Raw genomic sequence first — 15,027 nt, 5'->3', positions numbered from 1 at the left:
TATTTTAATATCAGTTATACTACTACAATAATATTACAACAATTAAAATAATAATTATTATTTTGTTGTTATTTTTGTTACTAATACAATCATAATATATAAGTATAGTGTTTTATAGTCAATTATAAGTGTAGCAAATGAATCAAAAATAAATAAAAATATTGATGCTGTTTTCTTAATATAATAATTATATTATAAAATGTATGAAAAAATTATAATTGTTAGTTATATATTATAATATTATAATTGAAATAATGATTTCATATTTTTAATTTATTTATTTATTATCAGTTATACTACTACAATAATATCACAACAATTAAAATAACAATAATTATTATTTTACTATTTTTACTAATACAATCATAGTATATAAGTACAGTGTTTTATAGTAAATTATAAGTGTAGAAATAAAAAATACTGATTAAAAATAAATGTTGTTGCTGTTGTTATTCATATAATCATTATATAATTATATAATAATTATATAAAATGTATGAAAATAACAATAATAATTCTTAGTTACATTTATAATATTATAATCAAAATAAAAATTTTATATATAAAAATAAAAAATGTTGTTTTTATTATTAATACAAATAAATAATATTCATTAAGTTATTTACTAAATATAATATTATATTTAAAACGATTAAAAATAATAATTTTTATTTACACTAGTTATACTATAATGACAATCACAATTAGAAAATTAGTTTTGCTATTATTATTATTTTAGCATTATTATTAATAATAACTATAATATAGAACTATAAAATAATTTAATAAAAACAATTATTATTATGGTTATTAACCACAGTAATATAAATAAATAAATAAATATTATTATTATTATTATTCTTGTTGAATTATGCAGCGGTTTGAGATTAGGCATTGCAAGGCCATTTGAAGAGAAAAAAATCTATTAAAAAAAAAAATAAATAAATAAAAACATCCCAGTATTTTAAGTACTTGGGGGGTTTGATGTGCTCTTTTGTACTGACTTAGAAACAGTCTGCTGAATGTATACAGCCATAAACATCGTAAACTCTTTTTAAATTTGTCTTTGAATGGTTTTGTCAATCACAGAGACGACTTTATAATGGACGAGAGTGAATTTAGAAAGATGCTGTGTGTTGGAGACGGAGCCTGGGGTTTTTCTGTCGGGACAAACACTGACCTGAAACATCAGAGGCGTCCATTAAAACCCACTCAATCATTCAGGACAGCCAGCCATGTGGAATTCAGCACTGAGTGCTTTACTTCTGTATTTTAGCCGCTCAAATTGTACAAAACCCATGCAGTGTTCTAAAATATCATTATTATTAATTTCAATATTAAATAGATGCATTTGATTGCACAACATATACAGTACATTTGTACCAGAAGAATAGCTGTGAACATTAATGCCAATATGGTTCAGAAAGTTGTAAAATGTTCCAAATTAATTCAATAACACATTACTTCTGCTACATACATGTTGTTGTTTTTTTCAGAATGATAAATATGATATTCAATTGTTGAAATTTCAAGTTGAGAGCTGTACTTCACTATACTCACCACATGATGGCGCTGACGTTTACACAAACCTCCATGGAGCTACTGTCAACAGGCAGCAGAGAATAAGAACTTGATCTGATTAAAAAGAAAATAAAAGCATTCAGTCTTTCAACTTTATATGTTGTGGGCACATTTTAAATAGAGAACAGATGTGCCAAAGTTTACTTTCTTCTAATCATCAATATTTATATTTATTTTATTGCGATTAACAAAAACAATTTTCAAGTTTTTAGTTAAAAAAATAAATAATTAAAAATAGGAAAAAATAATTAAAACTAATTTCAAAAATACGTTTTTGATATTATAAATATTTTAATTTTAGTCAACAACAGCACAGCTTCATGTTCATGATTCAACTTTTCAACAGTATTTGTAATTAAAAATGTGTATTATATTAGAAAATGCAAAAAAGTATTTTTCACTATAATAATAAAAATTATATCAGTTATACTACTACAATAATATTACAACAACTAAAATAATAATAACTATTATTTTGCTGTTGTTTTGATACTAATATAATCATAACATACAGATATAGTATTTTATAGTAAATTACATTTTATTTTTTATATTTTAAAATGTTTGAAATTAACAATAATAATTATTAATTATAATTATAATATTAAAATAAAAAAATTATATATAAAAATGTAAAAATTTGTTTTAATTATTAATACAATAATAATTATTAATACAATAAAATAATAAATTTATTTAATATTAATATTTATTATTTAATAAATATAATTAAAATTACAATAAAAATTCTATTTTTAATAAATAATTAAAAATAGAAAAAATATAATTAAAAATAATTTCAAAAATAAGTTTTTGATATTATAAATAAATATTTTAATTTTACTTAACAAAAGCACAGCTTTATGTTCATGATTCAACTTTTCAACAGTATTTATTATTAAAACGTGTATTATATTTGAAAAGCATGCAAAAAAGCATTTTTCACTATAATAATTTATATCAGTTATACTATTACAATAATATTACAATTAAAATAGAATAATCATTATTTTGTTGTTTTTGTTACTAATATAATCATAATATATACGTATAGTATTTTACAGTAAATTATAAGTATAGTATTATAATAAAAATACTAATTAAAAATGTGTTGTTGCTGTTGTTTTATTAATATAATTATATTTTAAATATATTTTTTATAATTAAAATAATTGTAAATGTAAAAAGTAAAACTTGTTTTAATTATTAATACAATCAACTATATTTATTTTATTTAATATCTATATTACTTAATATAATATTAGAAGTAAAATTACAATTAAAAACAACTTTTTGTTAAAAATATATAATTGAAAATAATTTATTAAATAATTATTTTCACATATTTGTTCATTTTTAGTTAACAATAGCACAGCTTCATGTTCATGACTGAACTTTTCAACAGTATTTGTAATTAAAAACGTCTATTATATTAGAAAAGCATGCAAAAAATATTTTATAATATATATATATATACATATATATCACTAAAATAATATTACAACAATTAAAATAATAATTATTATTATTTTGTTGTTTTTTCACTAGCTGTCTCAAACTTTTGATCAACATTGTACATCTTTTCTGCTAATAAAATTAGTTGATAAGTTGATATATATTTCACATCAGCAGTATTATGCATGAAGACAACAGCTGATCGTCCTTGGCCCAAGGTGAGGCGTTTATAATGAGCTAAGCTCTTGAGCCGTTTTCATCACCCTCATCTTCATCACAGGTGCCAAATCTGTAACTCACACACCTCTATTGTCTTCATATTGTTATCGTTGCTCCAAAACAAGCTCAAACATCTTAAACTTCTAAACCGGAAAACTTACTTCTGAAAAGCTGTGGGTCAAATACATGAACTAGCGGATACTGGATAGTTAATCAATTCTCCAGGCCTAAAATCAGAGAAGATGGCGTTCCTCCTGCAGCAGATGTTGGGGGACAAAATCAAGAACATGACAGGAGGAAACAACAACGAAGAGGAAACCGAGGGCGGAAAAGAGACGGCGGCGTCTAAAGGAATGAGCCGGGAAGAGTTCGAGGAGTATCAGAAACAACTCATCGAGGAGAAGTGAGTCAAACTGAGGTATCATACTTACAAAAATGTGAAGATGTCGACTGCGGCAGCGCATTTACAATAGATCTGCTGGCGAGGCATCGAATTTCCGTTATTTACGCGCGGTTTGCGCAGTTGAGCGGTTTAACCAATCGCGAACGTTTCTGTTGAGTTTAAGAACGCAATGGCCAATCAGAAGCGTTTTGATTCGTCACCGCTGAGTTATTCACGTTCGCGCCGATCGCTGACTGAATTCTGGAATCTGCTTTCGCGAATTCCCTCATCATAAACAACAACAAAGTGTTGTTGTAAGACATTGATTTTGCAGTGTGGACAGCTTCAGTGATTATAAAATGAGATTTAGCAAAAGTGAACTCACATTAAACCGAAGCTCCTTGCTAGCTTTAATTTAGTCACAATTTTGTTTGTCATGATACTAAAATAACCAACGCGATGAACTTACTTGCAGTGTAAAGATGGCTTTTGTTGATGGACAACCTTAAAAATATCCTGATTAAAATAAGCAGCAAATCATGTGATTTTGTCTTGACGTCTATTTTGGTCGCTTTCAATGAATCTAATTGGATGTCACACACACGTAATTGAATATTAAGTATCATTATGTTCTGATTGCCTGATTTTGTGCAACTTTATGCAAATAAGCAGTGATGGAACGATGACCAATGAGAGGGCAGAAAGTGGATGTCATGTGACCACATTTGTGTAGCAAATCTACTAAAAAAGAACAACATAGTGGCAGAGATTAATGAAATCATTAATGACCAGACAATATAAGGACAACACTTTTTTAATGTAATATTTACATTTTATTTAATTTTACATTTTACTTTAACTAAACAATTTGTTAATAGTTTAATTTTTAGTTAATAATACTTTTATAATTGTAAAAAAACCTTTTTTTAATAGTAAAAACAATTAACTAAACTAGATGAGTAAAGTTTGAGAACAAACTTTAAGTTGGCTTGAGAAAGCCTAGCCTGAAAGTTTGAAGCAGCTGTAATAGTATGGAAGCAGCTAGCATGATTTAACACATTGCTTACATGATTTAACATGGTGTTAACATGTTTTAGCATAATTAGGTTATTGTTTGTGTTTTTATAGGCTGATTACAATGCTAGCATGATTGGCATGTTGTTAGCGTAATTTGCAAGTTACTAGAATGTTGTTAGCATGATTAGCAAGTTATTAGCATGTTTCTAGCCTGATTAGCATGTTTCTAGCATGATTAACATATTACTAGCATGTTGCTAGCATGATTAACAAGTTACTAGCATGTTGTTAGCACGATCAGCATGTTGCTAGTATGTTTCTAACATGATTAGCATGTTACTAGCATGATTAATATGTTACATGTTGTTAGCATGTTTCTAACATGATTAGCATGCTGTTACCATAATTAGCAAGTTACTAGCATGTTGCTAGCATGATTACCAAGGTAATAGCACATTGCTAGCATGTTTCTATCATCATTAGCAAGTTACTAGCATGATTAGGATGTTGCTAGCATGATTAGCATGTTACTAGCATGTTGCTGACATGGTTAGCAAGAGTTACTAGCATGTTGCTAGCATGTGTCTAACATGATTAGCATGTTGTTAACATGGTTAGCAAGTTACTAGCATGTTGCTAGCATGTGTCTAACATGATTAACATGTTGTTAACATGGTTAGCAAGTTACTAGCATGTTGCTAGCATGTTTCTGGCATGATTAAGAAAGTTGCTAGCATGTTTCTAGCATGATTAGCAAGTTGCTAGCATGTTTCCAGCACGATTAGCAAGTTACTAGCATGATTAGCATGTTGCTAGCATGATTAGCAAGTTACTAGCATGTTGCTAGCATGTTTCCAACATGATTAGCAAAGCTAACATGGTTAGCAAGTTACTTGCATGTTGCTAGCATGTTTCTGGCATGATTAGCAATTTGTTAGCATGTTTCTAGCATGATTAGCAAAGCTGCTAGCATGTTTCTAGCATGATTAACAAAGTTGCTAGCATGTTTCTAGCATGATTAGCAAGTTGCTAGCATGTTTCTAGCATGATTAGCAGCATGTTGTTAACATGGTTAACAAGTTACTAGCATGTTGCTAGCATGTTTCTAACATGATCAGCATGTTGCTAACATGGTTAGCAAGTTACTAGCATGTTGCTAGCATGTTTCTAGCATGATTAGCAAGTTGCTAGCATGTTTCTAGCATGATTAGCAAGTTATTAGCATGATGTTAGCATGATTAGCATGTTACTAGCATGTTGCTAGCATGATTTAGATAGATGAGAAATATTAGAGTGAAGCTTAAATGAGTGTAAATGGATTAGAAATAGCACACAGAAGGGAAGCTTGATTGAGTCTCAAGGGATTCTGGGAGTTTGAATAGTGTTGCTCATTTGAACATTTCGTCAATGTAAGTCTATGGGATTTTTGGTGGTTTTGATAGTCTGGTTTATGAAAACCGTAAGCCGGATCAGTCTGAAAAGATACAGCACACCGAGTCAGACCAGTCTGAAGGTCTGGGCCGAGTTTGGTGGTTCTAGCTTGAAAGCTCTAGGAGGAGACAGATACCGAAATTTGGCTCAGAAGAAGAATAATAATATTCTTAAATAGTAGATCAGTAAGTCGGCTTTCTCAAGCCAAATTAATTAAAATGCATTATTATAACAATATAACTGTCAATAGCATTAATAACAACTTTGGATGTTTTTTGAAGTCTGCTGTATGATATATACAGTTGAAGTCAAAAGTTTACATACACCTTGCAGAATCTTCAAAATGTTCATTATTTTACCAAAATAAGAGGGATCATACAAAATGCATGTTATTTTTTATTTAATACTGACCTGAATAAGATATTTCACATAAAAGATGTTTACATATAGTCCACAAGAGAAAATAATAGTTGCAGTTATAATATATTCATATAATATAGGTTTGAATACCACACACTCACAGTGATGTTCATAAACATAATGAAATCGTCTTAGTCTGTATTTATTGTCTTATCCTAATTCCCGTTTCCTGTGGCCTGTTGCCGGGCAATAGCGGGATCAGTCGGTTACAGTCGTCACCGCTGATCTGAGGTCAGCTGGTGTCAGAGATGCTTGACAGTAGATTACAATGACTGTGTGTCATGATTTAAAATATCAATAAACAATCTAGTGTGCATTCATTTAATGATGGGAAATAAACACTAAAGTCTTCAGCCGGATATCTGCAGATCAGGAGCGAAACGAGAAAGCGCTCAGTGTAAAAGCTCGTTACCGTGACGTCTCGGAAAAAAAAGCCTACCCACACATTGCCGTAATGTTGCCTTGCATTACACCTCATCTCTTTATATAACGCCCGATAGCATTAAGTCCAGAACTGGGTCACGAGAGTCCTTACCGGGTCAAAGGCCGCGGCCTTTGGTGTGATCCAACCACAACAACTAGTTACTGTCCAGCAGCCAGTTACATGAGACAGTCATCACAGACTTACACACAGGTGCTTCTGTGGTAGTGTTATTTTAGAATTATTTATATTTATAAAATAATGTTTTAATGACTATTTTGAAGCTTGATAATCTTGGTAATAATTCCAGTTTTATTAATTGTTTTTTACAATTATAATTATTTGATATTTTATTCATTAGTTTTATATCCAATGATGTATTTATATACATAAAAATAGTATTAAAATAATTTTCAAATTTTCAAATTTTTTTTTTACAATTATAATTATTTAATACTTTATTAATTAGTTTTATAACTATTTATTTATTTATATAAATAAAAATAATATTAAAATCATTTTGAATCCTGTGTTTTTATACTTTCAGCTTTTGGTTTATTAATTGTTTTGTTTTACAATAATTATTTTAAATAACCAATAATTTATTTATAGAAATATAAATAATATTAAAATAATATTGAATTCCGTTTTTATATTTTTTTTTATTAATGGATTTTTATAATTATAATAATTTAATATTTTATTCATTAATTTTTACAATTATACTTATTTTTTTTATTTATTAGTTTTATAACCAATTATTTATTTATATACATAAAAAATATTAAAATAATTTTGAATCCTGTGTTTTTGTGCTTTCAGTTTTTATAAATTTTTTTACAATTATTATTTTATATTTTATTCATTATTTTCATAACCAATTATTTACTTATATAAATATAAATAATATTAAAATAATATTGAATCGTGTGTTTTTATACTTTAAGTTTTCATTTACATTTTTATTAATTAATGTATATAATTATAATTATTTAATATTTTATTCATTATTTTTCACAATTTTAATTATTTAATATTTTATTCATTTTTTTTATAACCAATTATTTATATAAATAAAAATAATATTAAAATCATTTTGAATCCTGTTTGTTATACTTTTAGTTTTATTTAATTTTTTTATTAATTGTTACAATTATAATTATTTAATATTTTATTTATTATTTTTAGAACCGATTATTTACTTATATAAATGCCAAAGTTACTATATTATTTTCATTAATTAGTTTTTACTATTATAATTAAGTTAATTGTGTGCTTTTGTCATTTGTATTTTTTTCCTTACTTGCCAATATTTTTTGTGTAATTGTAAAAATAATGAACAAAAAAAATAATTAACTATATAAAAAAGAATAAAAATAATAAATTATAATAAAAATAGTCAATTTGGTAGTGTTATGTAAGTATTGTTTATGTACTATAATAGTTTTTATACATTTTTTGAATTAGCTCTGTTTTCATTTTATTGTAGTTTATTTTTACTAATATTATGTGCTTTTGTCATTTTTATTAGTTTTTGATTGTTTTCCCATAGTAATTCTTTTAATTAAAAAATATTAACTTATATTATTTTTTTTAATTAACAAAAAAAAACTTAAATAAATAATAACAGTAATATGATATAGTAGTTTTAGGGATAGTTTTAGGGTGTGTTGTTTAATAGCTGGATGGAGTTTGGCTAGTAAGTATTACACCGTCGTCCCTGTTTGACTCTAGATGTAAAGCCACCTGCTCCACATTTTAGCCCTAAACCCTTCTAACCTTCTTAGACTCCATCCTGATGCAGGTCAGCTAGTGCGGTTAACTGAGGTATTGCTTATTTCTGTGAGCATCAATCTGTATACACGTTTGAGCGATGCCTAATCTCTAAGGGTCAGAGTAATACGATTGTGAGGACTAGTTAGGAAGACGCTCAGATTGATTGGTTTCAGGTAAAACCACTAATCAGCATGTAAATAATCACTTCATTTCTGTTGATGTAAATTAGGTTAATCATGTCACTTCAATTTCATGTCAATTTCTTATTTCTTCTTGTGCAATTTATGCAGCTGTTTCCTTATAACATATTCATCTCAAAATAGAACAGAGCACAAGAGAAACTGATCCCTGATGTTTTTAGACATTCAATTCTAAAACAAGTCTGTTTCAGTAGATCTTGAACGTGGTAAGTACATTATCTCACACTGTGAGCAGACCAGGTTAGCTGTTGTCTAGCATGAACTAATGTTGTAAAAACGGTAAATAAACACTGTGTTTGTATGTTGTTTGACAGGATCGCCAGGGACAAGGAGTTTGCTACAAAAAAAGCTGAGCGAGCAAACTTACGAGTGCTGCTCCGTGACAAATACAGAATACCACAGGTAACAAATCACTGGTTTATCATGTTAACCAACTGGAAATATTTTTTATTAATAATATAACATGCTGGGTTAGTCTCACTAATAACATTCAGATTACACTAATTTGATTTTGGGGTGACATATATTGAAACTGTATATGGGTTGTTGACATGACATGGCATTTTCACTGTCCCACAAGATAAAAATGAATATAATTAATATTGCTGTTATTTAAAATGCTGTAAAGCATTTACAATTTATTTGTTCTACATGTAACTGTTGTTATAAAAACTGCAGTGTTATTTGATTTTTTAAATTTTTGAGCCAAATGTTAAAATTGTCCTATGGTGCGACTGTCTCAAGCATTGTTCAGTTATTTACAACTTTTATAAATTAAAAAGAAAAGCATTAAAATGTCAATAAATACCTCTGGTATTTATGTTCATTCACATCTTAATGAATATAGTTTCAATCATATATCAGTAGTATTTAGCTGTATCATGTACATGCAGCAAGGGGGCTAGAGAAGTTTCAGTAACGTACTGATTTACTATGAAACTGAATTTTATTGATGAAAATTATTTTGTTTTAAAAAAAAAATATGTTGATATTGTTTGTAACAAAATTAAAATTTCTTTCTCATTTGACCTGTTAAAAATTTAATATAAATACTTTAATAACTACCATTTCTGTCCTTTAGTGTGACATAATGTCCTATGGTGTGACATATAAAAGAACCACAGATTTGTTTCGGCAAAGTTTGTCTTGAAATTGTCCAATAAGTAATGGGGAAAAACTGATGTTAATTATAATTTCATATTAAATAAATAACACTATATGAAAATAAGGGTCTTACAATGAAGATACATCTCTCTCATGCTATTTGTATATTATTAGGAGTTTTTTTTTAATTTGTGCCATGTCACGCCATAGGACAAATTTATGGTACAGTTCAGTAAAAATGCAAAAAACAAAATAAACAAAAAACAAAAACAAAAAAAACTGAAACAACAATGAAAGAACTGATGAAGTTAGGAACTCTTTATATTTTTTCAAAGATCAGACTTCACACTACATCAATATATGCATTTCTTAAAAAATGGTCTTTTACAAAAAAAAGTATTTTTTTTTTTTTACTGGCTATTTGTCAACTGCCAATATACTTTAAAGCTACTGTATCATATGAATGAGGCCTCTAAATGATCAACATGATCAAAACGTTGCTGTTAAACCTGCTTCACACAATCTACTCCATGCTTTCTGTTGTCTGATGGATAGTTTAGAGCTTTTTATCAAGTAAAAGCTATTTTAGTATTTTACAAACGTTGCTTCACGTGTCTCTTTGCTGTCAAATCTCTACTGATTTTTATGAAGTAAATGTAAGAATAACTTACATATTTCCAGATGAACACTTTCCTGGCTTTACTTGATTATTCTTAAAATCATGTTCAAATGTCTCAAATATGTTCATCAGGCTTTTGAGGAATGTTTATTTGTTCATCTCTTAATCATCATTCGATTGCATCGCATTATATGTTTCGATCATTTAAATATCATCTAACTACGACGTTATTGGGAGATAAAATGGTGACTAATATTTATATCATTTTGCTGTAGTGTTATAAAGATCTCATTGATATACATATTAATATCAGCATCTCCACCAAACTGCATATTTAGCTCAGTTTGGGCCTCTGAATAAAATTTAGTTGTTTTTTCTCCATATTCTCACTATATCAGAATATATGAGCCATAAAAGCCTGATGGATTAAATATGATACAGAACACATATGCAAGCTTTTTGTTTTTGTATTTTGTCTAAACTGTTCCACTTCAAAAAATAGACTATTATTTCAAATGTCAAGCTTTATAGGGTTAAAACAGTTTTATTTCACTCTGCATTGTTTGTAAATAGAGCGCTCAAGACGATGCCACCGTCCAGATGGCCGGAGACGACCTGGACGTTCCTGAGGAGCTGGCAAAGATGGTGGAGGAAGACGAGGAACAGGAAGAGCTGAACGATTCTTTTCTGGGAAAACTACAGAACATGGACGTGGACTTTGATTCAATCAAAGCCAAAGCTCAGAGCACCATGACGGAAGTCAAACAGGCAGCGGAAGAAAAATGTGTCATGATGTGATTATTCGGTTAAACTTACAAGTATGGGTTTTAAAAGGGTCATCGGATGCAAACTTCACTACATGTTGTTTGAACATTAATGTGTGTTGTCAGTGTATGTACAAATCAACCCTTAAAATGATAAAAATCTATGCAGTGGTTTTTAATTAATCTGTAAAAATAATATCCCCTTTTTCAAATCGAGCCGTTCTCAGATGCCTGTCGGTGGCAGAGGCCACTCCCACGATAACTGATTGACATGAGCGTCTTACCTCAGATCAGCTGTAACAGTCCGACCTCCTCTAAGTTACACAAGAATATCTCCCATTGAGCATTTGAGGTGTTGTGTTGCTGGATGTAATAATGAGATGATTTTTGCAGAGCTCATTTTGACAAGGTAAAAGGGTGTTGTTTTACACAACCATTAAGAATTTTTAACCAAAGTATATTATAGACTTTTCATTAAGACCCTAAAGAATCACATCAACTTGCGATGACCCCTTTAAAGAAAGATTTTTAAAGAAAGGACTATTTTTCTCAAATGAAAAGTCAGTCCTCATTTGATTTTTAAATCTTCTGCTGAACAACTTTTGTATCATACAGGTTTGCAGTGACACAAAGGTGACTGAATAATGACTGAATTTTCATTTTTGAGTGAACTGTCTCTTTAAGAGGGTAACAGTGCAATAATAGGCTATAGAGGTTTCAAAGCTCACTACATGCTTCAGCCAAGTAAGACATTCTGATACAACATTCTCTGCTTTTCATTACATAGTCTAAACTTAGGAAGAGAAATAAAATAACAAATGCAAATGTTGTCTAAACTGAACTTGGCTGAACTAAATCACATCTTACCTGGATGAACCATGTAAATCAATGCAAAGCTGTGGAGATCTGCTGTTTTTCTGAAAAACAATGAAAAGTAAGCATCATTAGGCTTCTTAAAATAATGTTGCTTCATCTGAAGTAGTTTGCACTAATGAAACATTAAAATTAGGAGTCATGAACATGCTATTTTTTTTATCATTTAAATAATACATCATTCTTTTTTCCACAATACATAATGAGAAGGTGCATAACAAATGTGCTTCATTTTCATTAAAATGAATGCAATGCAATGATTGGTTGAAGTCTACAATTTGTTTGGGAATTGTTTTACATATTTTTTTAATATTCAATGTCTGTATTGTTACTTACTTTGTTTTTATGTCAGCATTTCCAGATTAATTTAACATGCTTTATTGTATTATTTTATTGTCAGCATGAACTAAAAAATAAAGTATTTGACATTTACATAAAAATTAGTCTAATTGAGCATTGTGTGATTTTATTTACATTGCAAAACATTGAATACACTACAAAGAAATTTTTTAATAATGTTTCTGATCAAATGAAGGTTTGCATTTGAATGCACTGTAAAAAAAATAACTTTGGAAGTTATATGTAAAACAGATTACTGGAGTATGTTTAACAAAAAAATTGTGTAATTCAATGTGTTATTTGCCATCTATTTGTAATTTACTAGTAATTTCTTTATGCAATTGTCACATGGTCATATGCATGAAAATGCACTTTAACCACAACTTTTACAGCATGATTTAACCCTTGAAGAGTTTGACTTTTCTGCACTTTTTTACATTCAACATCTATTTGCTAACCTTTGAGTGGAGACCAAAATGTCACAGTTCCTTAAATCTTATCTTATTGTAAGTTCAACCATTGTTTCAAGACTTAACCTTTGCCTAATTCCAAGCCTGACCCCAAACATTAACTCTGTAATGAAGTAACCATCAGAGCCTGACGACAATCTCAAAGTAAGGAATGTAAAAAGTAGATAACTGGGACAAAACCATCAGCTAATTAACCTTCATTATGAAGCAACACTAATTACCTACAGTCACAGTCAAACGCCATGCATTAAGAGGCAAGGATGAAAACTTTTGACAAGGATGAAGATGTGTACGTTTTTGATCATTTTTCTTAAAGATCTTACTTTTTTCATTTAATACTGACCTACAGCCATTACAAAAGATATCCTGATCATCATATTAAAAACAATTAATGCGTCATGTTTCCTTCTTCAGCATCTGTGAATGTTTTCATATGGTGCTTTTTCCAAACATTTTATAATTTGCAATAGATCCTCTGCAGTGAATGGGTGCCGTCAGAATTGAGAGTCCAAACAGCTGATAAAAACATAATAATCCACACCGCTCCAGTCTATCAAATAACATCTTGAGAAGACAAAAGCTGTGCGTTTGTAAGAAATAACTCCATAATTAAGGCTCTCTCAACAGTCATTTTTGACTCGTATTTTAGCCAGAAGCAATGGTTTGAAGTTAAATACGTCTTAATGATGGATTTGTTTCAGCTTTGGTCTTCTCAAGATGTTAACTGATGAACTGGAGTGGTGTGGATTGCTTGTGGATTATTGTGATGTTTTTTTTTTCAGCTGTTTGGACTCTCATTCTGATGGCACCCATACACATCCATAGGTGAGCAAGTGATGCAATGCTACATTTCTCCAACTCATCTACATCTTGGATGGCCTTACGTTTAATTTTTGGCTAAACTATCCCTTTAAATACACTGAAGCACCATGCAAATTATATGGTAGTCAACATAAAGTATTCACAACCATTTGCTTCCATAATGAGACACATTTGTGAATGCAAACGTAAAATCTACTGTAGACTCACTTTCATTCATGAAATGAACAAGCGTAATCTCTTTGAGCAGTGGGTGTGTGGAAGGATGGAGTAGGTGGAGTTAATTAGCACATACAGACTAAGCGGGAGATTAATCCTACTGTGACACCAAAGCATGTCAGTGTCTCACTGGGATTTGACGTCATCAACAACCTAAAATTACACACACAAAATCCATTTGTCCGGCATTAACAGAGCTGCTCGACAGGAAACAGCCATTAAAAAAAAAATCATCAACAGCATGTGTGTGATTTCAACACATAAGGCTGAAGGCATGAGTTTAATGCTCTTGGTTTAATTTGATTTTCAGCCATAACAGGATTAGTTACCTGCTCTCATTCTTGTCCTTGTGTCAGATCAACAAAAGCAAACAACCTGATGCAGATCTACAGGTGTCATAGGAATGAGTGACGAGGAGAAGACTTTCCAATCGGATTTCCTTCTGTGCTCGGGTTATGTAAACCTGAGACATCGGCTATGTTTGGAATGAAACACTTACTGCATACTGCACAGTATGTAATGTATACTGCATATGATTATTTGAAAATAAATTTAGAACAATTCACATTGGGCAATGCTGTTTTCAAAAGTACAGTAATATGTCTCATTACTGTCACATGACCTCATTATGTTGCATGTTTAATTCAGCAAGTTTGATACCTAACTATCTATCCATCTATCTGAAAAATATCTATCCATCTATCTATCTGAAAAATCTATCTGAAAAACATCTATCTAAAATGTCTCTCTATCTGAAAAATGTCTATCTGTCCATCTATCTGAAAATTTTGTATCTATCTATCTATCTGTAAAATATCTATCTACCTAAAAAATGTCTATCTATCTATCTGAAAATATCTACCTGAAAAATATCTATCTATCTATGTGAAAAATGTCTATCTGTCTATCTGTCTGAAA

At 29.5% G+C, this 15,027-nt stretch overlaps 1 protein-coding gene across 1 annotated transcript; it reads left to right on the top strand.

Annotated features, from left to right (window-relative positions):
- The first annotated feature begins 3,306 nt into the window (after positions 1-3,306).
- Positions 3,307-12,643, top strand: cplx4c (complexin 4c). Its single transcript, XM_051125565.1, has 3 exons — positions 3,307-3,658; positions 9,217-9,304; positions 11,199-12,643. Exons 1-3 carry the CDS (start codon positions 3,498-3,500, stop codon positions 11,421-11,423), a joined length of 474 nt encoding a protein of 157 aa, XP_050981522.1. The 5' UTR covers positions 3,307-3,497; the 3' UTR covers positions 11,424-12,643.
- Positions 12,644-15,027: the final 2,384 nt, after the last annotated feature.

This window comes from Labeo rohita, chromosome 2 (genome assembly GCF_022985175.1).
Source record: "Labeo rohita strain BAU-BD-2019 chromosome 2, IGBB_LRoh.1.0, whole genome shotgun sequence".
Lineage (NCBI taxonomy): Eukaryota > Metazoa > Chordata > Actinopteri > Cypriniformes > Cyprinidae > Labeo > Labeo rohita.
This window is presented reverse-complemented; position numbering and strand designations above follow the sequence as displayed.

What these genes read in the sequence shown, in the direction of transcription:
- cplx4c (XM_051125565.1), top strand. Translation starts at nt 3,498, where the DNA reads ATGGCGTTCCTCCTGCAGCAGATGTTGGGGGACAAAATCAAGAACATG. An exon ending in AAACAACTCATCGAGGAGAA is followed by an intron (nt 3,659 to 9,216) that starts GTGAGTCAAACT and finishes GTTGTTTGACAG; the next exon opens with GATCGCCAGGGACAAGGAGT. An exon ending in ACAAATACAGAATACCACAG is followed by an intron (nt 9,305 to 11,198) that starts GTAACAAATCAC and finishes GTTTGTAAATAG; the next exon opens with AGCGCTCAAGACGATGCCAC.